Source organism: Gymnodraco acuticeps, unplaced genomic scaffold, assembly GCF_902827175.1.
Source record: "Gymnodraco acuticeps unplaced genomic scaffold, fGymAcu1.1, whole genome shotgun sequence".
Classification (NCBI taxonomy): Eukaryota; Metazoa; Chordata; class Actinopteri; order Perciformes; family Bathydraconidae; genus Gymnodraco; species Gymnodraco acuticeps.
The window spans coordinates 1,590,531-1,618,516 of NW_022990082.1; the positions used below are offsets into that span (position 1 = coordinate 1,590,531).

Consider the following 27,986-nt stretch of genomic DNA (forward strand, 5'->3'; position numbering starts at 1 on the left):
CCCAACCATGAAAGAGGGGTTAAAATTAGTTTTATTATTATTTGATAGAGCAGAAAAAATCCAAAAAACAAACAAATACTTCTCATACATTGTTTTCTTTTCCATTTGGGCCGCACTGCATTTCGCAGAGTTCTGACCCCAAACAAACGGAATGGTGAATTTGTTGTCAAACAGCAGCAGGCAGTAGTCAGGACAGCACAGGGTTACACTCAGGAGGGCACAAAATGGCCGGCTCGTTCCAGATTGCTTATTTTTGCATCCACAAAACGCGGGCTGCTACCTTGTGCCTGTCGGGAATGTACAGACTACCAGGAAGAACCCCGATGCTACTCTGGGACAGAAATACAAAATCTTAAGCGATTTAAGTTAAACTTAATTTGCTTGTATTTCTATCAGCAATGTACATACTGTTGTTGCACCATCCTAAATGATACCCAAAACCTATAGCGATGATACCCCGGTGCAGAGGGATAAACTTCTACCCAGTTACTGAGCGCAGTGCACCATCTTTAGGTATGGATCCTGATAATCAGAGAGCTAAAGAGCGCACCCAGGATACAGGACACACATCCTGACAATGTCGCATTAGATGATCACATCATGATTAAATTATGAAAAAGTGAGGCAACAGGGCAGCAAGACTCCAGGTGTGTAATTACATAGACATTTAAATCATCCCCATTGTTTCCATGTGAAAATTAAAACGAATAGACAGAAAATTGATATTGAAAAAATAACTGCAGGGATGGTCCACTCTATTGTCAGTTGGGTTTGAGTTGTTTTTTTAAACATATTGCTAGCAAAACATCCAGATTATTTCAAATATGCACAATCATTTTAACCTTCTTAAATTTCAACACGTCAAGTCTTGAATGTAGTGACACTTTCAAATTGTCCACAGAAATGTCTGAGTGGGCCATCCCAGTGAGTGAAATTAAAGACAGTTTTTAAAATAACTCCACGAGCAATTGGAATTCCCCTGTTGAATGTAGTCATGTATAATGTTCTCCTCTAGCTTATCCTGTGCTGCTGCAACCTGATAAAATGCACTATAGATCATGTGAAAGGCATAGTTAGCTCAATTCAAGGACCCGACATAAACCATACACACCTTAATGTTAAAGACTAAGAAGTTTATGTCATTTGTTGCTATAGGGGTTTTTGCATAACTACATTCTGAAAGCTGTCCAGCTTCTCTAAGACCAATCGTAGGGTGAGTGGGAGCCACTGGACACACAAGAGAAAACAAATCATTTTAGGTGGAGATCCATTCAAACGTAGGGCATAAGCATATATCTTTACTGACATGACCCTATAAATAAACCCAGAGACAGTTTGTCTATAGAAGAAAAAAAATAATGCACCACAACCTATATCTAAAAGCAAAACAATGTCAGAAAATATGACATTACTTACACCCCCTCAGTCTAGCATGAATTCACGTTTATATCCAGAGAGGGTTCAAATAAACTAGACGCCTTCTAGCAGAAGGGATTCCATTTGGCCTCCACTAGTTCTTTGGAAGTTTTTTTCTTTTTTGACAATATTCAATACGAATAGTCCTCCAAACATATGCTCCGTGTCTTTACATGAGTAAGTGAAACCCTAATCTTTATTCTTCCTCTTAAGAAAAAACTAAGTATTTAAAAGTAGGTCACAACATGGAACCCAGCAGATGTAAAACCACCTCAACAGTAACATTAGCCTGTAAATTCTTACCTCAACAAGAGGCCACTTCCAAAGTATCAGTGAGCACAATATTCCAAACAAACACAGTATATGACTTACAGATGAAAAGACAAAATCCTAACATTCAGCCATACAAAAACACACGTCAACTTCTCTACTATACACGCTGTGGGTTTGAGAGAAGAGGAAGTCTGTGTGCAGATAAAGATATTTTTTAGTCTTTTCTTTTTTTGCAAAGCTGAAGCAGTTATTATTGTGGATGGTCCTCGAAGCTCAACCACAATCCCTGCGGCGAGATCTTCAGTAAAGTTCAGTTCGGCCACCACATGGGCATGAGTCTGACGGCTCAGACTGGAGAGGGGGAAGACGTAAGGCGAAGATTTGAACGTGTGTACGAGCGATTATTAATTTGCCCCAGCCTAATCCAGAGGCAGGGGAGCTCGGGTGTTATTCCTCTTGGTGCAACAGAGAGGATCAACCAACATACAAGGAGGGAGAGGCAACATCGCTGGAGAGGTTTGAAAAATGGAACACGCCCATGTAAACCCCAACCCTCAAAAAAGGTTCCCAAATTCAATTCGACATATTCCTTGCGGGTCAGAAGTCCACGCTGTTGCATCGAAACTCCGTTTGGGGTGAAGGGTTCAGGTAAGGAAGATGGTTGCAGAAAGATCTGAGAAAGAGCTGAAGGAACACCTCTATCCAAAATAAGAAACTGATTCTTTCCTGCACCATTTGGCCAGAAGCAGAGTCCATAGAAAGGATTAGAATGATCATGAGAATGGCTGTTATTGATATTAAGAGGGGGAATAGTTATGATGTCAATAGGGAGGAAGATTGCATTATTTCCATGTGTTGGCTGCTTGGGAGATAGAGCGGGAGGGAATCATGTCCAGCAGGTACTCTCGCTGACGCTCAACAGCAGAGGTGGTCTTATGGGCAGACAGGCTGGGGTTCACATAGGCCATAGTCACACCTGTCGGGAGGAAAATAGCAGGCTCAGTGTACTGAAAAAAGAACAGTTTAACATTTGTGTATGATCACACATAACAGTATTTTGACTCATGTGGGAAAAAAGTTAAAGGTCCCATGTCATGGCCATTTCTACAGATAAGGTCTACTAAAATACATTTACATTGTGCAATTTTCCAAACTCACATTGGTTTCTCATACAGCATCTCTGTATAGTATGTGTATTCACTCTCTGTCCTAAACGGCTTGTTGGAGCTCCTGCCCCCCCCCCCCCCCCCCCCCCCCCCCCCCTCCCTGTGAGCCCAGTGGCCGTCTGCGAGACAGAGCGAAACCTAGCCCGAAACACACACACAGCCTGGCTGGGAGTTTGTGTGTGTGCCAAGGCTGAGTTCCGCGGTGTCTCGCCGACCCCACACCAGTGTCCCGCTCTGTCCAGCCTCGCAACATCCCGCCGAGTGGTGTGTGTGAGGAAGTCCGCGGATTGGTCCAAACGTAACGGCTCCGCGGACGTAACGGCTCTATAGTTACGTCACTATACCCGAAATACGTCACTATACCCAAGAAGTAAACAATGGAAAAAGAGAAATTCCCAACGAGGCGTTCTGGGGCAGCACAGACAGGTCTTCTCTGTGTTAGAGTTTTACTCGCTACAGGGTGTACTTTGAGGGTTTGTGACCCTGCAGTCCGTTCACATGCATAAGCTACATAACACACAAGGGGACGGGTAATAACTGGAAAAGCATGTCATGGGACCTTTAAAGAAAAAAAGTCTGCTTTGAGCAAGATGAGAAATCTTTGACATATTTTTCACAGGTGATTACTTGCTAAGTTGTGTTTGAGGATACAAAAACCGATAAGAGCTACTCAGTATTACTAAAATGAAAAAGCGAGAAGAGAAAAAGCAACTGTGGCGCTGCCATGGAGAAATTACTCAAAAAAAGGAGCAGAAAGTGAGAACTGGTGAAGAACTGTGTAACCTTGTCTCATCTTTAGTTACCTGTGTTGCCCCCAGTCTGCTTCCTCCAATTAGCCACGTTGGCCTGGTTACTGCTCCCGGCGCTGACCTTACCCCCGTGCTGCATCGGGCGTGCGGCAGCGTGCTTTCCCGCCCTGCTGCCCAGCGCTGCTGCCGCCATGGCACTCTGCAGCTGAGAGGAGGAAGTGAAAGCGTGGGCCATCCCACGAGAGCTCATCGACTGGATGCCGTGTGACATGTGACCCTGTGTGGAGAGAAAGAGGGATGTGCTGTGTGTTGGTAGAGGATTCATTTATCATGCTGAAATTGTGTAGGAAAGGTACTTTTTCATCATCAAAACATTTAAAGACCATGCTAACCTGCTTCATGGAGTGGTGTCCAGCCACAGATCTGTGCTGCATGGCAGCCCGGACCTGCTTGTACTGCTGCGACACCAGCACCTCACTCTTGGAGAGTGAAGGAGAGGAGGTTTTAGAGGCAGAGGCGGAGGAGGCCGCCTGCTGGAGGATGCGCTGCTCGATCTCCTGCTCCTGTTGGAGAGCCTTAACGAAGGCCGCCTTCAGCCGACTGGTGTGCTCAGCCTTCAGGGCCTTCTTCTGATTGGACGACATGCATTGGTCACAGAGGATGGTCCCAGCCTTCTCCTTCCTCCAGCGGGAGGTAAAGTCTGTCTTACACTGGGCGCAGGTGTATGGCTCTTTGGGAATGGAGCTGGCAATGGCAGCAGCTGGGCCCAGATTACCTATGAGAAAACAGAGAGCGTCTTTAGACTACTTTAATCCAGCATTGTAATACATGTGCCTAAAATATCTAAATAGAAAGATCTACCCACCCCTGCAGTGCATCTCCAGAAGTTTTTGCACCACCTCCTCCAGCCCCAACAGGTAGATAAACTCATTATTGGCTGCTGAAGGCAGGAAGTTGAACTCGGGGGCGGGCGGTTTAGGTGGAGGGATCTCCAGCAGCGTCTTCTCCAGCTGCTTACGCAGAGCAAGCTTAGCAGCCGCCTGCCTGCTGGCTGGGGAGTCATTGATGTTAGAGTTGGATGAGGCTGAAGAGCCCTTGAGGCTGGTTGGAGAGGCCTGGACACAAACAACAGAAAACACTTTAGCAACTACACAGGGCACGTCACTGCTATAGCTGATCGTATGCATGAGATATATGAAATATAACTTTTCCCTTTGCTTACAATAAAAAGATTAGTGTGCAATATTTTCTTGTGTATTGAATCCTCACCTGAGGGATGTTGACCATGATATTACTGTTGGCCACATTAGCCACCCGAATGAGACCCTGCTGAATGATCCTTTGGCCCTGCATCTGGACATTGGGCACAGAAGCCCTGGGAGCCAGCAGGAGTGGGGGGGGGCCTGAGCCGCTGTGCTGATGCTGCTGCTGGCGTAGACTGGCTATCTGCTGGGGAGTAACCGCAAGATGCTGAGCGCAGCACACAGAAGGAAACGTCATGAAGGTCAAGTAAGGCAGAGACAAAGGAAGACATTTACAAAGAGATCTAGACTTCAAATCAAATGAAACTTTATTTGTAACTTTATAACGGTTTAAAACCCCCTCACACTAACCTGGGCCCCTCTGACCAGGGGTGGCATGGAAATCTGAGAGTTGTGTTTGGACGGCATGTGTTGCCCACCCCGCACCAAAGGAGGAGGGATCACTGTGCCTGAGCTTCGACCTATCGCCTGTAAACACAACAATGCAAATATACCATGATGCTCAGTATTTCACTTTGTATGAGGTAGAAGGTAGAATGCATCATACATGAATACAGGCTTTACGATACAAGTCGAATCAGGAGATGTGGTAAGTACCTGGAGGGGTCCTTTGCTTGATATGAGGCTACCTCTCACCAGAGGAGGAGGAGTGGCTACAGAGCCCGAAGACTGAAAATATCAAGGTACATTATTAGTCTCTAGAGTTGTATGTACTTGAAGGAAAGAATAAGCAGGGATGTTATAAGTCATTAATGATGTGAATTGTAAAACAACAAGAAAGTCTTGTTCTGTTTATGGCAGTTGGGTGTTCATGAAACCTGAAAAGACAACACTGATGGATCCATGAGCTCCAGTCAAACATATAAATGACTATCATCTACGTTTACCTTTTGCACGTTGCTCTCCTTCTGAATCTGGCTCTGCCGTAGTTTCTTTAGCAGCACCAGCTTGGCCTCTTGGAGTCTGAGTTCCTCCTTCAGCTGTTTGATGATGCGCTCCCTCTCCTCAGGAGAACTCTTCTATTGACACCATGTGAGATAGGAAAGGAGACAATTTGAAGCTGTCAGCAGGGAATTTAAAGTGGTCTTTTCAACAGCTATCAGTAAGAATGAAAACGTTAAAAGCCAGTAGATCAAATAAAAACCGAAGCTAAATGTAAATGTTGTATTTCTCACCATAAGTTTATCTGTGTCAGGTAAGCAGTGGCCATTCATGACAGGACTGGATGGCTCGTTGTCTGACAACACAATCACATCATCGGGCGATGGTGGCTGCCGCTCATTCTTAATGTCACTGAGGGCAGAACATGAAAAGAGACAGAAAACATTATATTGAGAAGGTATTCAATCATTTGGTTAATACTTAACACTGTGTCCCGATTCAGTCCAGAACACTTTCGTTACTATCGACTAACTTGTAGTTTTATCTTACATCCAGTAGATGGCAGTATATAATTATGATTTCATCGTCCCTGTTGAAGTGCAAATGTGCACTGGGACACACAAGAAGACAAGAACCAAGAGATCAATAATGGAGTAATGGCGGCAGGGAAAGATCGCAACAACCCATTATCTCTAGCGATAGGTAACATCAACGACCAGACCTCCTCCTCTCTCCAGACAGCAAAGCCAGTCACAAAAACATGTAAACAGAGGGCAAATTAACTGCTTTTTAGTTTTTGTATAGGTGGAAAAGGCTTAAAGCCTTCGATGAAATGTTAATGGGCTTTTCCTGAGGACTAAGGAGAACAAAGGCGACTAGTGGTGAGCTACATATGCATCAATCAGGAAAGGGGTGGAGATTAGAAGTAAAGGGTGGCTGTAATTTTACAGCGAGTGGAACATGGCGAAAGAATACATCTGCCTCCATCACAGTGTGAGTCCTATTAGGTCCTGTGGGCTGTGCATGAGAAAATAGAAGTGGAGGCTGAAGTAAGGTAGGGAGCGTGATATGTCAGTATATGAGGGATAATGGCTTGGGTCTTAATGTGATGTTATGCAAACATGCAAAGAAGTTATATAATTGCTCAGACGCTGTCGAGCGAGAGCCTCCAGGGCTTCAAGCTTAGGCCCGGTTTACCACCCAGACAGGGCCTCACCCCTCCCTTGCCTCCGTGGTGAGGCCTGTGGCCTAGCCGGAGCAGCACAGCCTGGGCCTCGGCTCTGCCCTCGCTCTCAGCTGCCGACACTAAAGTCACAAGCTGAGCAGAGCGGAGGTCCGCTGGAGACGCAGGAGAGGGTGACAGTGAGGGGGAGGGGAATACATGGCCAGGAGCCAACCTATTGTGTACACTCACTCACTCAGTCACTACTTCACACACCCCTCCCCCATCCTTACTCACTTGTTCATCTTTTATACTCAAACTCACCGACTCAGTTCTTCACACTTTTTTTTTTCTTTAGCATGCTGCTATCTTCAGACACGATTCTCTGCTACCAACACAACAGCTGTCTAACAGCTCCCCTCAGCACACATCCTATGCTCAGTTCAACAAGGTCAACTATATGACAAAGAGCATATTGTGAAAGCTTAGTCAGCTGAAATACTGTATAGTTTTAGTATAAACAACACAAACCATAAACATGTACTGCATTACACTACTTTGTCCAGCTACTAAAAACTAAATATATCCCTGTTGATACTTACTTCCTGGAAAGTGCATTTTACAAACACCACAGCACTTCAAGAGAGACTACCCTCCTAATCCACGGTGAAAACATGAACAAGCATCAGTTTCGCTCTGAAGCCTTGTTGACATTCCTTACAAACGATATGGCAAATGATTATAAGTAGCATTACAGAGGATTGAAGAGCTTTATAATGTTAACATAAACCTAAGCGTGCCTTGCCTGATTTTGCCTCTGGTTGCTACTACTGTATTGGGAAGAGCTTACACAAGCATCACAACGAAGTAGTTGGTTATGTAAGGTCCAGTATTTCTGCACGTCTCGGCCTCCCTGATCATGGCTTCCCACTGACCCCACTATAGGATTGCTGATACGGTCATTATTAAGAGGAGTGGAATTCTCAAAGAAGACTAAGAGCCATTTTAAGCCACGTAAGCTTAATGTTAATTGCTGGGCTATAAATAGGCAACATGCCTGAAATATGATGTGAAATACTGACATTTGGATGGCATTTACACACACACATAGCATGCAGACGAATTAGTAAGGCAGCAATGCTTCTCTCCCGTGACTCTTTGTATACATGAACCCATTCATGTTATGCTCAGTAAGAGTGTCACTTTCACAGATGTATCCAATTTGGTTTGACTTATATTTTATTGATTGATTTACAAAGTTGGTCCACACACAAGTCTTCTGCAAATAATAAAGTAATCACCCCGCAGTGAGTAAGCACATAAACACATGCTGAGGGTTAATCAGGGGTCAAAGGTGACTCCACAAACAGGGCCGACACACTTTGAGCTAAATCACCTCTGTTCATTTGAACTGCCATCCCATCAGTGTGTGTATGCATCGCTCTACCAAACACATCACATGACATCAGGCATTTCTCTGTGTGGTCATGTGACACACCCACCACCCCCCCCCTGGCCCCTCCTTCCTCCAACGGCTCCTTCCACTGTGGAAACCATGGCAACGGCCAGTTGGAACCAGTTTGTGACACGTAGCCTTCATTTTGTGTGAAGTGTGAGGCAGAGTTCAGGTGCTGCTGTGGGAGAAAATGGAGCCCGGGCCTCAGGAGCCTCAAACTTTTCAAAATGGGGCCAGGCTGCCGGCAACCACACAGCGACTTCCTGTACGGCTTCTGTCAGACCACTTGCTGGTGCAAAGTTAGAAATACCCGAAATGCCAACGGACTCGTCTCCACGCACAACGATGCACTGTTGCATGCAGGCGTGAAATCAAGGCCTATAGAACATAAATAATCCTGGAGCAGCTTTTAAACAAACTTTTACGCAAAAATGCAGGAACGCATTTGTCCTCGGCTGTAAGCCTGTGTGAAGTCCACAACACATCCTGTTCATTTAACCCATAAGATGATCCAACATCAGTGAAGCATAACAAATCAAATGTACAGCAGCAAACTATTCTTTGGGTCTTATGCCCACACAGATATGAACTGGTTGGTAAGGAGATTATGCTCTATGTTGGCCAGCTGGAAATACTGACAAAGGCTTTATTGTGGACAAAGTGTTCTGACTATGCAGTACTGAGGTCAAGTGTACAGGAATAGAAGTACTGTTTAAGGTAACGTGTTTACAGCATTCCTTTCAGGGTTGGCCACAGACTAATGACTCTGACAGCATAATGTAAACTGAATAATAATTATCTTTCTTATGACCAACAAGCTCTCAGTCCCCATGCACTAAACACTGTGAAGCAATGCTGCTATTACTCCCAGAGTTCAAAAACTGATTTAACCCTTGATATTTTCCTCTTCTCACCTTTTAGATGTGCTCATATCAACGGGCATGTCTCCAGTCGGCACCTCCACCTTTATAGTGGCCTTCACTTCCCCAGCTTTTAGGATGCTGGTTGCTACTTTAGCATCCTGCTCAGTCAGCTTGTTTCCCTCAGCTTCAGATCCAACCAGGGCCAGGGGAGCTTCAGCTGCATCACCTTTCTCCAGCTTTACCCGTTTACTGTCTATCTCCATGTCCTCCAGGGGCTCCTCCGGAGCATCAGGGTCCTTCTCCAGAGCCCGCTTTTGGCTGCGCGTTAGACGCACTGCCTCCTCTGACATGGCTGCTCTCACCCTGGGGAAAAGGAAGAGACATGGATACAGTTACACAGTGAAAATACATTTGCAAAACAGAAAACAAGGTGAATAGACAATCTTGCGGCTATGTATGGATATAACCTAAAAAACAGGGTGCAGGTTTTGGACAGTTGATATCTATATAAAGATTAAGATGTAGGATAACCCAGCCTAATTAATTAATTCATGATCAGATTTTCTCTTGCGCGAGATATGTGCAAAGTACAGATGTTTTGTTAACATGATGCGTCCCCTGGATGGTAAATAATCATTGATGGTCATTGGATTAAACATTTTTCGACAGCAAGGTCTTTCTTGCTTTAATCACATTTGTTTTTATAATGTAGGATTATCAGGGGAAAGAATAGCAACCCTGAGACACAATGATAGTTTACTGCATCTTTTCAGCCGTTATTGTGTAACGCAGGATGCATGTCAAAACCAATGTCTAGTAATATGATAAAGGAAACAAGTGAAATGTAATGTAATGAAGTAGAAGCAGTGCCACCAGTACAAATAAACTAAAGATGTCAACAACAATGTGTTTCTGGTTTCTATCCACTAAACCTAACTAACCAAAGCACCTGCCATAACCCCAGTTTATGGTGGAACAAATCCTCCATAAAAAATACACTTTTATGTTGAGTCATGTACATGAACCGTGGCCATGTTTGATGTAACTGATATTCTAAGTGACAATACTGAAATGTATAGGCATCGCCTCTTACTGCCAGTGCCTGACCCAAATCTCACTCCGTTCAGTAACAGCAGGGGATAGAGAGCCACTTACATTTCTGGGGGAAACCTATTACACAGCAGAAAAATAGCACCAAACAACAGTCACACAATGTAGGACATGCACTCATTGGAGAACAAGCCCCAACACAGTCTTGAATAAACATTTTCTTATAATTCAAAATGTGATGCTTATAAACATTGTGCACAAGGATGAGCACATGAATATCCCAAAGAGATCTGTTACGACAGCCATCATGTATTTGTTTGAGAAGGCTGACTCAAGGTCTTCCTAGTCCAACATGACGTAGCCAAAGCATCACATGACCTTATCCCAGAATTCCATGAGACAAAAAGCACTTCCCGGAAAACCGCTTCAAACTGGTCTGCAATTGAGGCGAAGCGCAGGTTTAACCCCTGGAGAGAGAGTGGCAGCAGGGAGGGAAAGAGACGGGAAGGCCAAAGGCACATCCCACACAGGGAGGGAAGGAGGAGGGAGGAGGAAACAAAATGAAGTCGGACATTCCAAAACGTCTCTACCAGACAACAGCGGGCGGACGCATCATGACATGATGACTAACTTCTGTGGCAGTCAGGAGTCAACAGCTGCTGGCAGGCATCCAAGACTTGTCATCCAAAAGCCACCTTTTGATACGCATCACAAAAACAACATATTGGAAGGTTTCCTCTTTAATAATTTAAAGCTTCCAAGATTAAAAAGCCAAGCGAAAGGTCATAATTCACCATAAGAATATAGAGTAGAGTCTGGTGTGTATAAAACAAAACCCTGAGTGAACTATAAAGTAAGGTGAGGGAATAAAACTGCTTTTGTAGCATATTCAACAACTCTCCGTCTGCAGTAACGCTGCACATTGTACCAACACTTCACATCTCGGATTTCAACCTAGGTTTCTTTTTTTACTGCAGATTAAGACACAGGCATCCTTAGAACTTTACAAGATGTTAAGATTCTAACAGTTAATAAACCAACCAACACAACCAAAGCAGCTACTATTGAGCTTGTATTGGTGTGCATGGAGCTTAAAATGAGCCCTGCTCTGGTACACAGCAAGGACAGATGTGCCCTGCTGTACCATCCCTGGACACAAAGGCTATCTATCTGCCAGAGATGACAGCCTGCGTGTGGGTGGGTAACTGGGTATATGTTCATGTCCATACACCGCACAAAGTGCTTCAGAACCCACTCTTTACTTACAATCTTGTAGGATTGCTGAAAAAGTGGCTGCACATTGTTCCCGCTCTAATGATGTGGTGGTGAACCGTGTCAGGTCCAAAATGTCTGTAATCCTCTGGGACGATGCAGAGTCAGATCTGCACGTTACTATGGTGGCTGCGGTTGCTAGTTTCAGGTCTAGAGACACGTGGCTACTTCTGTCCCAGAAGAGATGGATAGCATCATGAATCCAGTGATTCAGATGCACTGCTGCTAAGCAACAAGAGGAAGACCAAATGCAGTTGTTGTCCATGCATAGGTTGTGATTATGAGTGTTATGTACACACTTGGGACTGATTGAAGGATCTCTGTACTAGTCCTTGTTGCATCACACTCTACCTCGGTAAGCCTTCAGTGAACCACCACTCACTGGAGCCCGTTTTCTATTCAGCGTCTTGGGTTCTCTTGAGTGATTTAGGAGGTCATTCACAGCCTCCGGGTTATAGAAGACTCACACTAAGAGCTATGAAACATGTGAAGAATACAAATAAACTGTAGAAGATATATCTAGAGCAGGGGATTGATAAATGCTGTCGGTGTGCCAGAACTGACCCCACCCAGGAGTCCAATCCGGCCCACTGGATTACTTTGCATAGTGTGAAAATCACAGAGAAGTCATAAATTCCAATTTGTCATTGGAAAGGCTAGTAAGTGCCAGGTTTTCTGAGCAAGTTAACAGTGAGTAAAAATAAGCTTTTCAGTAGATTTTCTACCATGACCAGACTACCGAATGTAGTGTAATCAGCTGCTTTTTGACAAATTAATCTGTATCAAGCATCCATCTACAAACAATATTGGTAAAACCCTATTGATAAAGGCATAGCAAAAACGTTTTTTATTTTTAAATGTTATTTAAATTCAAGGGACCACTTACTCAATAGTTTCATTTAATTTGGTGTGATGCAGCATTACTAAATAGGGGTGTGACTCTATGGAGAGTTCAAATAATTCCAACACTCGAAAATCTGTGTAAATGGCAAAGAAGGAAAGTAATGTCTTGTCGTTTGGTTTCAAATAAATGAATATTTCCTTTGTGGATGAATGGGGAAATGTACTTTTTGGTTTCTCAAGACATCTCAGGAAGTGTATTCATCTTGTGAAACATTGTTACCCTTGGAGGAGTTGTTATTTGTAAGTTATTTAGCAATGGTGTTATTGGTCAGGAGCACTTAGGATTACATTGGGCTGTATGTAAAGCAGTCTATGTCTTTCACAGTGACACCTGAGAGGATTGGAGTGCAGGCATCGGGACTTCAAGCCGCCAGGTGCTGAGATAATGTTGCACTGAGACAATGAGAGTATTTGTGATGACAGGAGATGACGTAGGGACAAACAAATATAACACAGGTCTATGAGCCAAAATTAAAACTCATTATGATGGAGACAAAGTCACTCTCTGTCCAAGTTGAGCCAGGAAGGGCAACGAGACAAAATGCCCTTGCTGCAAAGTTAAGTATTCAGATTTGGGATTATTTGTGTTTTATTTTGAGACACATTTTCAATGCTTGTGAATTTGCCAACAAACATGAGGTCATCAATACAATTAGCCAATAAACACACATTTCCTCGGGGACACACTCAATTTCCCTTGGACCCAATTTAGTTTGAAACAGGACAGTAGGAATTTACATACAGTAGGGTGGTCCTTAACAATTGAAAGTCGGAAAGTCTAAGCCCCAACCCCCAAAATGCATTATATTAGTCGAGAAACCTCTACTGTGAGAAATGATTTACACTGTCGCACTTTTACTTGTTTTTATAGAATGGGAGGGATGAACCCCTCTTTAATGGTCACACAGCACACAGCGACATTTGTTCTCTGCTTTGAACCCATCCTAGTACCAGGAGTCTAGTAGTAGGAGCAGTGGGCAGCTATTGTACAGCGGGTAAGGGGTTGTCCGGAGCCTTGCTCAAGGGCACCACGGCAGGGCCCAGGAGTAGGGCTGTACAATTAAATCGTATATTAATCTCACAATTATTACAATTTTGTCTTGCAACGATTACGAAAACAACGTAATCGAAATAAAACGATTATTATTTTATTAAAAAAAAGAAAATGTAATTATTTAAAAAGAAAACAATTATACTTAAAGTTCAGGGTAATCAACTGTTAAAAACATACTGTTCAAATGTTTCAATAAATGGATAATGGTTTTTAATAATCGTGATATCAATTATTGACCAAAATAATCGTGATTATGATTTTTGCCATAATCGCACAGCCCTATCCAGGAGGTGAACTTGGACCTCTCCAAGTAGCAGTCCACACTCCATATTTTAAGTCTGTTCGGGGACTTGAACCAGCGACCCTACGGCTCACAGTCCCCCATTTCAAATCCCATATCAACACAATTACTAAATCAGCATACTATCACCTGAAAAACATAACCAGACATAGAACATTAATGTCTCAACAGGACCTTGAAAAACTAGTTCACGCATTTGTTTTTAGCAGGCTTGATTACTGTAATAGTGTATTTACAGGTCTTTGTAAAAAATCGGTTAAAAAAAACCACAACTAATCCAGAACGCCGCTGCCAGAGTCCTGACCAAAACAAAAAGAGTAGAGCACATCACCCCAGTACTCAGATCTCTGCACTGGCTACCAGTAGCTTACAGAATCGATTTTTAAATGATATTGCTAACTTATAAAGCATTAAATGGTTTGGGACCCCAATATATGTCTGACATGCTGCCCTGTTACGAGCCCCCCAGAGCTCTGAGATCATCGGGGGCGGGCTTACTCATTGTTCCCCAGCTCAGAACCAAACACGCCGAAGCTGCTTTTAGTTTTTATGCTCCCCACAAATGGAACAAACTTCCAGAAAACCTGAGGTCTTCACCAACGCTGAGTTCTTTTAAGTCGAGGCTAAAAACACTACTTTTTAGAGCTGCTTACTCAGAAGCCTTTTAACTTGTTTTTAGCACCTACCGTATTTACAATGTCGTTTTTAAACTATTTTGTATCTCATTAATGCATTGTTTTTATTAATCTGTTATTCCATTATGTTTATGTATTGTGTTCCTCTCTGTTGTCTTACTATTATGTGTTAATGATCATGTACAGCACTTTGAATTGCCTCTGCGTCTAAACGTACCTTACCTTACTGACTGAGCCCCTACTGACTGAGCTAATGCCACACTAAGTTCCTATTTGTATTCATTGCAATGATGGCATTAAACGGTATCTGAATCTGAATAAAACACTGCATGTTGTTGCTATGTGTTATAAGCTAACATTTTGGGAATAAATGGCACTTGTTTTCAAGGATTGTTTTTATTCATTTTCATCCTTATAAACTCTATTTATTCCCAGATAAAAAGCGTCTCTCTGGGATCCTCAGGGTGAAACTTCAAGGTCGATGACGGAGGGGTAAATGTTGTTAGATTGAGGAAGAAATTCACCAGGAGAGTTTTCTCGACTAATAGAATTCATTCTGGGGGTTGGAGCTTAGACTTTCCGACTTTCAATTTTTAATGACCACCCTAATGGTCAACTGAGAACAGATCATGAATCAATCAGTGCTAGTAGCGTTTTTGCCGGTTCCAATGATCCATCCTTCCAGCTTGTAAAGCCAAATGAAACTGACACTACAATCTCACAAACAAGCCAAACTTGTCCATCAACAAGTCCGTCGGGAGATACTTGGAAGGAACTAGTCGACCAAAACCTCGCTGCCTCAGACCCAGAAACCCAGGGTTGCAGCTTATCCAATTATTGTCCACAATAGATGATCAGAAGGCCAGTTCATACCTTCAAACCTTCCAGCCTTATCACATTACTGTTCTTTGATTTACAATACACATGCCCCATGTACTCAGTCTGGTTCAGATTGAAGGGATTTCAAAATGATTACTTTTAGATCAGGTTCAAATATGACCTGCTCCCAAAACAAAAATGCGGTTGATTTTGCTGTAGGTGTGTCACATTTGATTTACATGCTTCCTGTTTTTGGTATATACAAGCACCTTGAAACAAAAAAAAGATGAACTATGTCACTATAAACCTGCACATATCTGGGTGCCACATTAAAAAATAATTCTCTATAGTATGTAGTTGTGGTTGCTACATCACTACATACAACATGAACACAAATGGCGAGAGGACGATAAAGAGCGTAGGAGACGGAGCCAGTGATTAGTGATCTGTGTCTGTTCCTCTCAGGAGACTATAGAGAAGAGTGTACATCCCTCTCATTTTCAACAGAGTAAAACAAGCCTAAGGGCAGAGCAGATCTTAGATCAAAACAAAAGGCCTATTTAGATCAATCTTAAACAAATATGAATAAAAAAGGTCTGTACTAAGCTGCATGATTTTCAGTAACAAAGCCTCAAAGAAGTATCAATGCATTTAGAACGTTTGCATTTTTCTGTAACGGTACGTCCACACAGCAGCGTTAAAAAAATCTTGGAGGTGGGCGTATCTGAAGCTTGGAGATTTTTTGCGAGCAACACGACCAACAACCAATCACATGAATCTCCAGCCCCCGACATACAAAGCAATAGCAATGTTAAAACGAAGTAAACTGGATATAAAATCCCCAAACAGTAGTGCTGTAGCGACGCGTCGACTTCAAAATATCGTCGACGACATATTTCCGCGTCGCCACCATAGACTGTATGACGCCACACACATGTGGGTCACCCAAAGCAACAAGCAGTTCGCAATCGCACTTCTAACACAATGGAGACTGAAACGGCTACCTCCTCCTCCTCACAGGATTGCGCACAAAGCCCCCAAACGAAAACATCTCGCCCCAGGTCTTCAAAAGCATGGGAATATTTTAAAGTTAGTCCAAAACGCAAAGATATTTATATATTTATATCTCACTGCGACTGCTGCTTGACCGGAAGCAGCAGCTAGCTGTGGTGGCTACCATTAGCAGCTAGCATTTGCTCTCCGATTTAAAATGGAATTATGGATTATAAATTCAATATTTTTTTTATACATAGACGTTAAAAACCTATGGATTAACCGATTCAGCCGCGTTTTTTCTCATTTGAATGCCATTGAACACGTATTTTGATCAGATTGACAGCTACGGCGGTGAGACGATCTCCCTAGAAGCTCTGTGAAGGTACGTGTTGTGATGACTGTATTTGCTTCCCCTGTCGCGAGTCCGGATCACTCAGTGATGATACTATGTACCTACATAATCTGTGGAGTCTCAGCTTTAATCAGATATATTGTATGTGCAGCTACGATAAGTAATAAGGGTACTTTTATCTTGAGTTCTGTGCCAATGTCCGTTAGCATTTTTCGCTCAGGGGTCATTTAGATGCTTCTTATGAGACTTGTGTTTTGTTTTGGTAAACATGGTTTGTATCGTCAATTAGCTGAGATTATTTCCGTTAATCTGGTATAACACATTAATAGGTTCTTAAATATTAAGATCCCCTGAGACACAGTATCGTGAACATTTTTTTTTTTACATTACGTTTTTTATGAATTGAACAACAGAAAAATAATCGTTCGATTAGTCGACTAATCGATCAAATAATCGCCCGATTAATCGTTTTCAAAATAATCGTTTCCCCCCAGCACTACCAAACAGGCGAAAACCTACCAGTTTCACCCACTGCCTCTGCCACCTCCCTCCATGCCTGGTTCCTCCGGTTTGTATCCCGGTAAGTAAATGGGGACTGGTCATAAAGAACCGGGTGATTTGCTACCGCAATAACTAATTCATTTTGTTAGGAATATAGAAAATGAACTGCGGTATGTCACTCCCAGCTTACACGCGGTTTGATTGGCTAGCGCTTGTACTGTCAGATTTGCATAAACGGGATTTGATTGGCTGATGCTTCCACCTCAGCTTCAAAAGTTGAACATTGCTCAACTTTTGAAGCCTGAGATGCCTGGAAATCGCCGCTTTGCTTCCCACAATGCAGTTCGGCGAAAAGGGAGGCAAAGTGACGTCACCCCATTCAAAGTGAATGGGCAGAAGCGTCGGAAGATTTTTTTAACGCTGCTGTGTGGACGGGCCGTGAGGGTTGTATAAACCGATGGATGCAAATAATCTCCCATGCATGTGTGTAGTACGGCAGGATTAAGGTGCAACTGCCTGAAGACAAATGGAAATCGTGTGATCTGAACTGACACTACAGGTTTTATTCTCCAGCGCTCTCCTTTTGTGTCCAGTAGTTCATAGAGTGCAGATCAATGGAAACCGCTCATCCCTCAGGTACAGGCAGCCTCTCATCTGCTGCACTGTAATGATCTCCCCACTGGGATTGGACCCAGCCAGCCAACACATTAACAGCCATTTTAAAAATACTGAGGCTTTTCAAGTGTGTCCTTAGGGTTCAATAAGAGGGGAAACAACAATTATAATTTCCAATGAAAGCAATACAAGTATGGAGCAAAGAGACACCTATTTTTTTTGTGTGGCTTAAGGATCCTTGTCTTTGTAAAATGTAATTAATCACTCAAACTGCCGATTTTCTTACTAGCAGCTATGGCTAAAGACATGATAATCTTACATTTGGGGGGGTTACTTACTACTCGTCGCCATAAAGGTAACTCCTAATACTTTACATAAGTCTTATCGTAGTTATCCAATGCGCTTTTTCAATTCCAAAATCATTTCAGGTTGTCAGAGAGTAAAGATTTTTTCCTTTGGGATATTATCTTAATAGAGAAAAAATACCTGACTACCTATGCTAATCTGTGTTCACCAAGCTAGGAGTGGGGGCAGGGACCCAGCTGAGATGGTGCCATGGTTGGGGGAGGGAGAAGGGTGCAGAGCGCATGTGGTTAGCTGAGCCATAATCTAACTGTACCCAAGTGAAAAATACTCTTCCTTGTCTTCCCTCTCTCTCTTTCATTTGCTCAATCGTCTTCCTACCCTCAACCCCTCCCTGCCTCACACACTCCCCTCCTCCTCCTCCTCCTCCTCCTCAGTTGTAGGCTCGGCCAGCCCAGAGTGTATGTGCGAGTGTGTGTGTGCCCCTACTGGTTGTGTCCCGAACACCAAGGGTTAAACCCCTGCCATTTTAACGCCACTGACAGATCAGACCATTAGGGTGTTACCTAACAAAATGGAAGCCTTTAACCCTGAATCTGCCAGGCCGCCTCTGTGTGTGTTCGTGTGTGTGTGTGTGTGTTCGTGTGTGTGTGTGTGTGTGTGTGTGTGTGTGTGTGTGTGTGTGTGTGTGTGTGTGTGTGTGTGTGTGTGTGTAAGAGAGAGCCAGAGCCGCACAGAGTGTATGTATGTGTGCGCATGTCTCCACCTGGATTCTCCCTCAGCAACGTGACAACAGCATTAAGTTCAGGAAGTGCAAACCAGACTTTTATACGTGAGCACACAAGAATGCGCGACCATATTGCCACATTGCTTTGGTTGTTTTTAAACACTGATGTACGAGTAAACGGACCCTTATAACAGATGACTAACATACAAATAAGAAAACCTTTATAACTTCCCACATCTCTTCGGGAGTTGGCAAGCACACAAACACACATGTGCAATGCACAAAACCCGTACGTAGATCTTTTTTGAGTAACCACCTGACCTTAAAATGACATAAGAAATGTCCAAATGATGACATTGTAAAGCATTTTAACATCTTAGGTCAACCTTCTGTCGTGCTTTTCAGTAGCATCAAATCACTGGATACATTTTTTAAACCACAAATGTTTACTAGCTATAATAAAAAGGAACAGCTAAATGTTTTCTAAAACCATAGACAGGGATAATCTCCAATTTCAGCCAAATTGCTTCCAAATGGTTACTCCATGATCATGTAAAACCAGAAGCCCATACCCACAAACAGACTGAAGTGCCAGGACACACGCAGAAAGCTATCGGATTACATTTCTCAGAAATGTATGGCAGCAGGAAGTGACCAGAGGGGAAAAAGAGCTTAAAGGGTGTAAAGCAGGGGTGCCCACACTTTTTTGGCTGGTGAGCTACTTTTGAAATGACCGAGGTTGCTGAATAACACATTTTATTTATACATGGGATAACTACAAAAGGGCTGCAACAAACGACTAATTTGATAATCGATTAATCTATCGATTAATGAAACGATTAATCGACTATTCAGACTATTACTGTATGCCTTGCACAATTTCTCAAACGCTCTTATTTCGCCATCAACTTTTAGATTTAGCTTGAGGTTGTTTTAGGCATGTGGAAACTAACAATGAAGACAATAAACTTGATTTAAAAATACATATATTATTAAATTAACTTAACAAATTGTTTACAAAACTAACATTGCTTTTTATTTAAATTAAATAAATAATATTTCACATCAAAAGAAACAACAATGTTTTAACAAATCATATTAAATAATCTGATGACAGAACTGTGAACAGAATAGCTGAAACTTTAACAAACTAAATAACTCAGTTACCTCTAATCATTAACCCATGTTTGTATAATTGTGTTAACTCCGTGTGTTGCTGCTAGCATACATAACACCTGACGTGGAAACGTTACTCGTGGATGGGGCTACAGAGCTGCTAGAAAGACAGTCGAACCCGGTGCATTTCTCCGTCTGAATGTGGTGCACTTTTGCTAAATGTTTAGACAAATTGCTCGTGTTACCGCCCTTACATGCTAAACACTCTTGGCAACGAGCATTGTCCACCTCAAGACGGGTAACATTTAACCACACCTTGGAGCGCTTCTCTCCGCCGTGTGTTGCTGCATGTAGCAGCCGAGTGTGTGTAAACTGCCCCGCCCCCCTAGCACACAGACAGGGGAGAGAGATACAGGTCGAAAATACACCGACCTGTAACTCATTTGTGTGTCTTTTTGCATGTTAGAAACGAGTTGGCGACACTAAGACTGCGAGATAATGTTTCTGTAGCAATAATACATGACCTTTCTCAACTCGCTACTCGGAGGGAAGTCGCTGTCATATGCCTTGTGAACACTCCGATAATGCCTCTCCACGTTACTTTTCTTTGGCAGAGCGACGCTTGCTTTACAAATAAGGCAAATAACCTTTGAATGTGACATCACAAACAAATATTCTTCCTCCCATTCTGGGTGGAAGTTGTTTGTCTTTAGCTTCTTGCTCGGTCCCGCACTCATTTTGTTGTTTGTCTCTTGTTTGTCTCTTTAACTTAATTTGAGTTTTCCCGGCACTTGACTGATTTTGTATCGCTTTGCATTCTGGGTTAACAGACTGGAAAGCGATAGGTCGCTTTTTCTGTCAATCAAGTAAACTCCTGAATTAAGTGGCAGGGAGGCCAAGGGAGGCGGGATCAAAACCTGTTTTGTCTATTTTAACGGAGATGGATTTTTTTATTTTTTTTATGACTCGCGATCTACCAGCATTGCCCCCGTCGACCGCGGTCGACGTACTGGGCACCTCTGGTGTAAAGCAATAAAGCGTACCACTCAAGGCCACTAGGAGATGGGCTTGTCGCCAGTGCACGTTGCAAAAGAGCATACCACACAATACAAGTGGCACATTTTGAATTGAATATCTTTAATTGGGATTAATTGCACATTTTGTACACATTTAAATCAAAAGAAAAAAAGAAAAGTGCGTCCAATAGAACATCCTTCACTCCAATTTGAGGCTTCTTTGGAGTTTGTCGCTAGTGAGTGATCTGGACCACCAATCACAAACAGTCATAGACCAGAACCTCTAAATGAGCAAAGAACAGGATAAAACAGGATCGTTTCAACCCCTTCCCCTGCATGGCTCTTAGACTAGACTTCAGGTCCGCAATATGTCATGTGACAATATTGCATTATGTTTTATGAATTGATGATTTATGTGATCAATCCATCAAAAAGACAGACATACAAACCAGAGTTCCCGTTAGAATATGTTTTCGCCGGTCAACATGTCCGTTAAAGTTTAAATCTTCCGGACAAAATGAGAAAAGTGCCGGTCAAAGGTCTTCTTTGTTATTTATTGTGCTTTAAAACAAATTGATATGATTCGATATTAAACAAACTAATTATAGTAGATTAACTACATTATTCAAAAGTGTACAGTAACTTACAATAACACGGGAATAATAAACGGAACGCTCTCCCTCTCCTGACAGCCCGTCAGTATCATGCAGCTCGCGGATCCAGTAATGAGTGACCCGACAGTAAAACTAAACATATCTATAACTAGTTACGGTAGTTTGAGAGGTAACTAAAATAGCTACGTGTGATATTCTAACCTGAAGTGTGTGTTTTGTCCGCTCACCGCTGCATGTGATCATGCAGAGCTGCGTGTCGACTCGTCAGCAGCAGCTGATCTCTCTCTCCCGTCAGATTAGACTTCACTCGCGTTTATGTCCATATCGATCAGATCCAGCTAGTTCTAGCTAATGATAGGACTACCTGCTTATTAAAAGACACCTAAACAATAAGCGTTGCTATGCAACCGGGTGAGGCCACAAAGTATAGCGCAGCATTATGCATTTGTTTACATGCCCATCGGAACCCCGAGGCATTACCAACAGATCAACGCACAATCAACCCATACAGGACATCTCTTTCTCCACATTAAGTGTTAGATATTAGAATTGACTCTTCTTGTCTGTCACATACTCTTTTGTCTGTCACATAAATGGCGCAACTGATGTGGTATTGCGCTAAACGGAAATTATTTTGAATGGACACTTTGACCGGAGAGATTTAGATTTGCCGGTCTTCAGCATATTTTACCGGTCGTAGTCCGGTAATTATCGGCTAACGGGAACTCTGATACAAACTTAAAATCATCTTAAAACACAGATCTCAGATGTACAGAATAGTGGTAAACGAACATAATAATATGGCATAGGCAAACAACAACCTCCACTCAAAAAGAAAATCAACAATTCAGCACGCAGAAAAACTTTCCATGCCACATTGTTGACTAGTAAGCCCTCGGCAACCAAGCATTTCCTAAAAATAATTCAAATGAGGGACTATATAAGTTCCAATGAATGAATGATTCATTTGGATGACGTGCTGTAACCTGGAAGGTTTGTTTAGGCAATTGGCAAAGATAGGAAAAATAAAACTTGTACAATGTAGCATCATTTTCATGACCTCAAGTGCATCTTGTTAATAACAAAGAAGAGATCAAAATGGTTTACTTGGTAATGGTCTAGGATCATGGTTTTGAACCTTCTTAAGTGCTGCATCTAAGGGGCAAGGAGTTTAGCAAGCAGTACAGTTTAGCAGTTTAGCCAGCAATTAAATGCTGAAAATGGATTTACATGTTTTTATTACAGTCTTCTAGATTGACAAAACACAGGACAGAGAGAGAAGTCGGCTATTCAGCTGGTAGACAAGTATTGTATTCATGGTAATCAATGCCCAAAACCTGATAATCATTTTACAAATAAGCAAGTCTTCCTTTTCAGCATCACTCACTACTGTTTTGAAAATGTATCATAAGGATTTACCGGTTTACATTCTTAAAGAGTTTTTTACACCAGTTAATCCTTTTCCAATTGAGTGCAGTCAAATATTTGGTCAAATTCTTTGTCTTGCAAACTTTGGAGGCTGGGGGGTTTGATATGTGGAGACAATCTCATTATGACATTGCCACCACAATGTATCTCTTAAAAAGATAAACTTTGCACTCTAAGCTGTGAAACACAAGTAGTGTAAAAGTGTCCAAATGTGGCTGTAACCTGGGTTATTTCTGCTCCAGCTGAACTTAAAAATGGGTATCATCATACATTTAATGTACTTTCCCTTACGCTCATAAACACAATGTGTAGTCTTAACAATACTCCACCCAGAGTTTAATCTTTGAAGTATCAAACACCTTCCCTTTGTAGACGTGAAGGGGGTTTCCGACAGTAACTAAATGGTGATCAGTTTCTCAAAACAACAGTCTAACAAAATCCAGCACCAACTCACAGACCAATCCAGCCCTAAAATACTCCAACGAAAGTATAGAATAGTTTTGTTTGAAAATGTTACACGTTGCGGAAACTGTTTTAATACAACAATGCCACTTGAGCTGGCAAGACTGATTAACAGTGCAGTCCAATATCTGCTCTTACTCTCCAGTAGTAAACAACTCAGTGCTTCCATTTCTGTGGGCAATGAAACAAGTCAGATTAGCCTTCGCCTGGTTGTCGCTCGCATCGCATCAAGTTTGCATCAAGTTGAGCTTGTCTCTACTATCCCCTGTAGTGCTGCTGAAGGCCTTTGGAGTCTCTGTAGCAACACGGCGGCGTGCGTTGAAGCTTCAACGCTTCTGCCCATTCACTTTGAATGGGGTGACGTCACGCTTTGCCGAACTGCATTGTGGGAGCGTTGCTTTGCTCGCTTTTTTGAGCAATGTTCAACTTTTGAAGCTTCGGCGGAAGCGTCAGCCAATCAAATCATATGCCAGTACAAGCTCTAGCCAATCAAACCGCGTGCTTGTGCGTCCGGGGCGGGAGATTCATGTGATTGGTTGTTGGTCGAGTTTCAGACAAGCTCATCGGCAAGCTTCAACGCACGGCACCGTGTGAACGCTGCGTCATGCTTGTCTTTTAATATGAAGACCAAAATAAAAAAGGGAACCAAAACATCTTCACTACATTTCTCTGCAAAAAAAAAAAAAAGAGAGCCTATACAAAAACACAGGGCAATCTCTTAACAAGCAACATAGCGTCTTACTTTTTAAATCAAGAATCAAAATTCATTTGTCTCATTTTTGTTGTATACGGCACACTTGGTCAACAGGTGGCTATTTACCAAAGGAAAACTACTCAAATCGGAGCGATAACAAGTACGGGAATTGTGGTTGTGGCTTTGGACTAGTTCAAGGTTCAAGGTTCTTTATTGTCAAACTAACATAGCTACAGAGTAATTATGTCGTTGAAAATCTTAGGTCACAGGCTTCTCTAACAATGCAACACAATAATACAGATAAGCAGACAATATTAAAACAATATTAAAGTAAATAAACACCAACAAAATACGAAAAAAGAGCAGAGTTGGAGAGAGCCAAAGACAATGCGGCCATCTTCACCGGCGCATCTTCTGTGTGAGTCTGAACTCAAAATGTGTTTGCCGTAAAATAAAAAAATGCTTAACTTCACTCCATGCATGTACCTCTAACTGTTTTAGAAAGGTTGGTCACAAACTGTAAACACACATGCTATAGTTAATATGAAGTCCAACAGGATAAACAAGAAATTGTTCCGTCAGTCAAACATTGGAGGATTGCTCTGCTCAAGCTCCAATAAATGCCCAAGGCCTTTGGGTGGGACCCTGTGGCCAATACGACTACTCCTGTCCTCTTCAATCTGATGCAATAAACTGGTAGAACAAAGACAAGGATATAGTTATATTTTCAATCAGTCAATGCATTTTTCCACTATCACAAGGGTCAAAGCTGTATGACTATCTCTCCCTCCCTATTCTCTGCCCCTTGTCCTCCCTTTTTACTCAGGCTTCTCTATGTTGAACTATCAGCCGTCCTGGGACCCCTCTTTTTCCCCTGACTGTGGTCACCTCATTCCAGATGTTTTGGATTGGGATCTTCATCCTTTGGGGATTCAGCCTCATTTTGAGTCTCTCTCTTCTATGTGCTAAAGGCCATGTCTCACCCCCCCTCTTTGTGCTTGTTTCCGGTCTCCTATCTTTTAGAATGGTGTTCTTGAGTTTTGCATGTCTTTCCTTCCTGGAAGACTTTACTCCATGTTTTCAACCAGACTAAAGCATCATATTACTTTCAATACTTAAGGAAAAGTCTATCTCAAAAATATCTTATAACTTCAGCTCAGTGTAGCCAGCTTTGCTGTAAAGCCTTTTTTTATGATCGCAAAGCTGGTCGATATGTGACATGCTTTACTGGTTGCATTTCCTGTTAACCTTTTCACAATGACTGGGCTCACACCTCCGACCAAACTAACTGCTGTGGTAAAACTGTGTCCTACAGTGGGCTACTCAGAGACTATTGTGGATGGATGCAAGCAACTACAGCTATGCCTTACTAAGCAGATATTTATAACACATATTAGGTCTCAAAATGGTGGTTAATCAATAGAATAGGTCAGAAACTAAGAATGTTGTGAGGTATGTTTCTTTGGGGGGGAACATTTACTGTTGGGCCATGTTTGTGTAAAACTGATGTGCTTATATCTCACACCTTCACAAATGATTTCCTGACGAGACCAACAAAAACAATGATGTAAGTTAATCTAGTTAAATTCAGATATATAAGAAGAATCACAATGTTATGAATAGGATCTAAACATTGACCATGCTTTACATGTATGCATAACATAAGGGTTGAACTATACAAGAAGGAAGGACAGGAAGAACATGAAAATGCCACACTATATAATATAACCATAACAAACGTGACAAGGGCAACAACGAGCAACCTTTGATCCTGTGACAAGCTAAACTACCATTGGTGGAAAATACAGATGTATTATGTTAATGCTTCAGCCCTGATGCAGCAGAATAGTAGTGGATATCGAGTCCTGCCTGTCTGGTCATATCACTCTCAGAAGGGTATTTCACCAGAGGCACCCCTTGTCAGGCTAATCTAAGGGCCGATCATAAAATGCAAAGCGACATGTGTCCCCCATCCCTAGCCAAGGGTGCCAACTGTCTGCTTGCTCTAAAAGGAGGGCACTTGCTAGGCAGAGGTAGTGACACAGACACTATTGTTTGTCTTAAACACTTTAAAAGACAGGTGAATAAAAAAAAAACGGACCTGAAGTGTGCACTCAAGCAACATGACCCCCCTAGCTGTAAAGGATGTGACTGCCTTGAAAAAACATCAAAGGCTAAACCCAGAGTCATTACAAGACTTTATAATATACACACATCTCACAAGTTATAGATCCCTCAATTAACAGAAACTGTTTAATATCACAGGAATGCCTTCAGATGATTGACTTCCACGAACAGTATATGTAGAAATAAAACATACACGTAGACCCCTCATGACATACATAATAAGGTGTTTAATTGTATCTCAAATACAGAAATAATGCTATTCTGGTGAAAATGCAAAGTAGGCGTTTTGTTGTCTATAGTCTGGCGTGGGTGATAGCTCCTACCCCGTCGTGGACAGACAGACACACACACACCCTGACGGAGGCAACACCGTCCACCATTACGCCTCCATAAAAAGGCTTTTCACGGTTGAGCTAATCTGACAAAGTTGTGAGATCAATGGCTCATGAAGCCATAATCAAACCCATCCGCAGCTCAGAACACTCGGCGAAGAAAAACCCAATGACAATACTGGTTTATGATGTTCTTAAACTTCAGTGACCCAACTTTGCCCAAAGGAAAAGCTACCTTTTTTCCAAAAAAAACCATCAACAACAACAAGCTATCTCGTGCTAACGTTAACTTGGCTTGCCAACAACAACCTGTCCATCTGTCCGGCTACAAAACCAGCGGCTTACTAACGCGAGCTTACTGCCCTATTGTGGTTAAGAACTATTAGAGAGGTTACAATTAATTAAGTCACTTAACACTAAGAGCACATATGCCTTTAAATGTGATTCTAGATATTATAATATTTCGATGTCTGCACGCGTCCAAATAGCGATACACGAGAGACAATGAAATCGACCCCATCTCAGTTAGATGCTAGTGTTAGCATCTAGCTAAGCTATCATGCTAACGCCAGCTCCCTGGACACTCGCTTGCCAAGACAGAGAGTCGCTACATTTATTCAATATTCAAAGGTGTTATTGTCATAAGCACAGTAGCTTCAATGGTCATGGCAAGGGACATATAAAGGCTCCTTCAACAATGCAACATACAAATGAGACATAAAACATTAACAAAAATAGTGCAAGCAGGACAAAACAGAAATAAAATAGTGCAAGAGAATGTCGAAAGTGACCAATGTGCAGGTAAGTAGTTAACTACATACATGTAAAACATAATAAGATGAGCAAATAACAAATAATAAAGCGTTAATTACATCCACATATCCCCTTTTTATCTCAGAGTTCTGTAGCTTCATTATGGTTTTAACATATAAAAACTTACATTGTATCATATTATCGGTCCATCCCAGTATAATGTTTCCCGGGGAAGTTTGTTTAAAATATTCCTCCACTTGTTTAAGAGTCGGTTTGTTCCTGTGCTCGGTTCGGTGTATGTGTGTAACGTTAACTGAGACACACACACTGTGGACATAGCACGTTAGCTTAGATCAAGCTATGCTAGCTAGCCTAACTTACGTTAGCCTGTGCTAACACCGAAAGAGAAACTTCCATTCGTCGTCATAATTTAATTGAAAATTAAAATATTGGATTAGTCGATTTGATAATTAAATACTTGAACTTACGAAGTCTGGGAGGAGCTTGACCGAGTTTCCCCCCGCGATTTTCAGATGTTTGATGTTAGTATTACGCTGGCTTCAGTGTAAAAATCCCGGGGATCCCCTCTCTTCTGTCCGCTGCCACTCCGGTTGCCAGATAATGAGCCACCACAGGCGGCGTCATGCTGCGTTCATACACACCTCGGAAATGTTAAGTTCCCAAGTG

The 27,986-nt window shown here is 42.3% G+C and overlaps 1 protein-coding gene across 4 annotated transcripts; it reads right to left on the reverse strand.

Moving 5' to 3' along the window:
* Window positions 1-13: 13 nt before the first annotated feature.
* gatad2ab (GATA zinc finger domain containing 2Ab) lies at window positions 14-27,975 on the reverse strand. Of its 4 annotated transcripts, none has more exons than XM_034216254.1 (11): window positions 27,487-27,747; window positions 9,281-9,592; window positions 6,042-6,159; window positions 5,754-5,885; window positions 5,464-5,535; window positions 5,218-5,334; window positions 4,874-5,074; window positions 4,470-4,719; window positions 3,997-4,379; window positions 3,659-3,881; window positions 14-2,665 (listed from the first exon to the last, which is right to left on the reverse strand). In XM_034216254.1, coding segments are annotated over exons 1-11 (1,944 nt in total). In that variant the 5' UTR covers window positions 27,489-27,747; the 3' UTR covers window positions 14-2,531. The 4 variants fall into 4 exon arrangements, with proteins under 4 accessions (XP_034072145.1, XP_034072146.1, XP_034072148.1 ...); XM_034216255.1 differs by lacking the exon at window positions 27,487-27,747 and adding an exon at window positions 27,788-27,975 and having other exon boundaries at window positions 2,380-2,665; XM_034216257.1 differs by having other exon boundaries at window positions 2,380-2,665; window positions 4,874-5,050; window positions 27,487-27,748.
* Window positions 27,976-27,986: the final 11 nt, after the last annotated feature.

What these genes read in the sequence shown, in the direction of transcription:
- gatad2ab (XM_034216254.1), bottom strand. An exon ending in AGGAGAGCAACGTGCAAAAG is followed by an intron (nt 5,536 to 5,753) that starts GTAAACGTAGAT and finishes TGATATTTTCAG; the next exon opens with TCTTCGGGCTCTGTAGCCAC. An exon ending in TCTGGAGATGCACTGCAGGG is followed by an intron (nt 4,380 to 4,469) that starts GTGGGTAGATCT and finishes GTTTTCTCATAG; the next exon opens with GTAATCTGGGCCCAGCTGCT.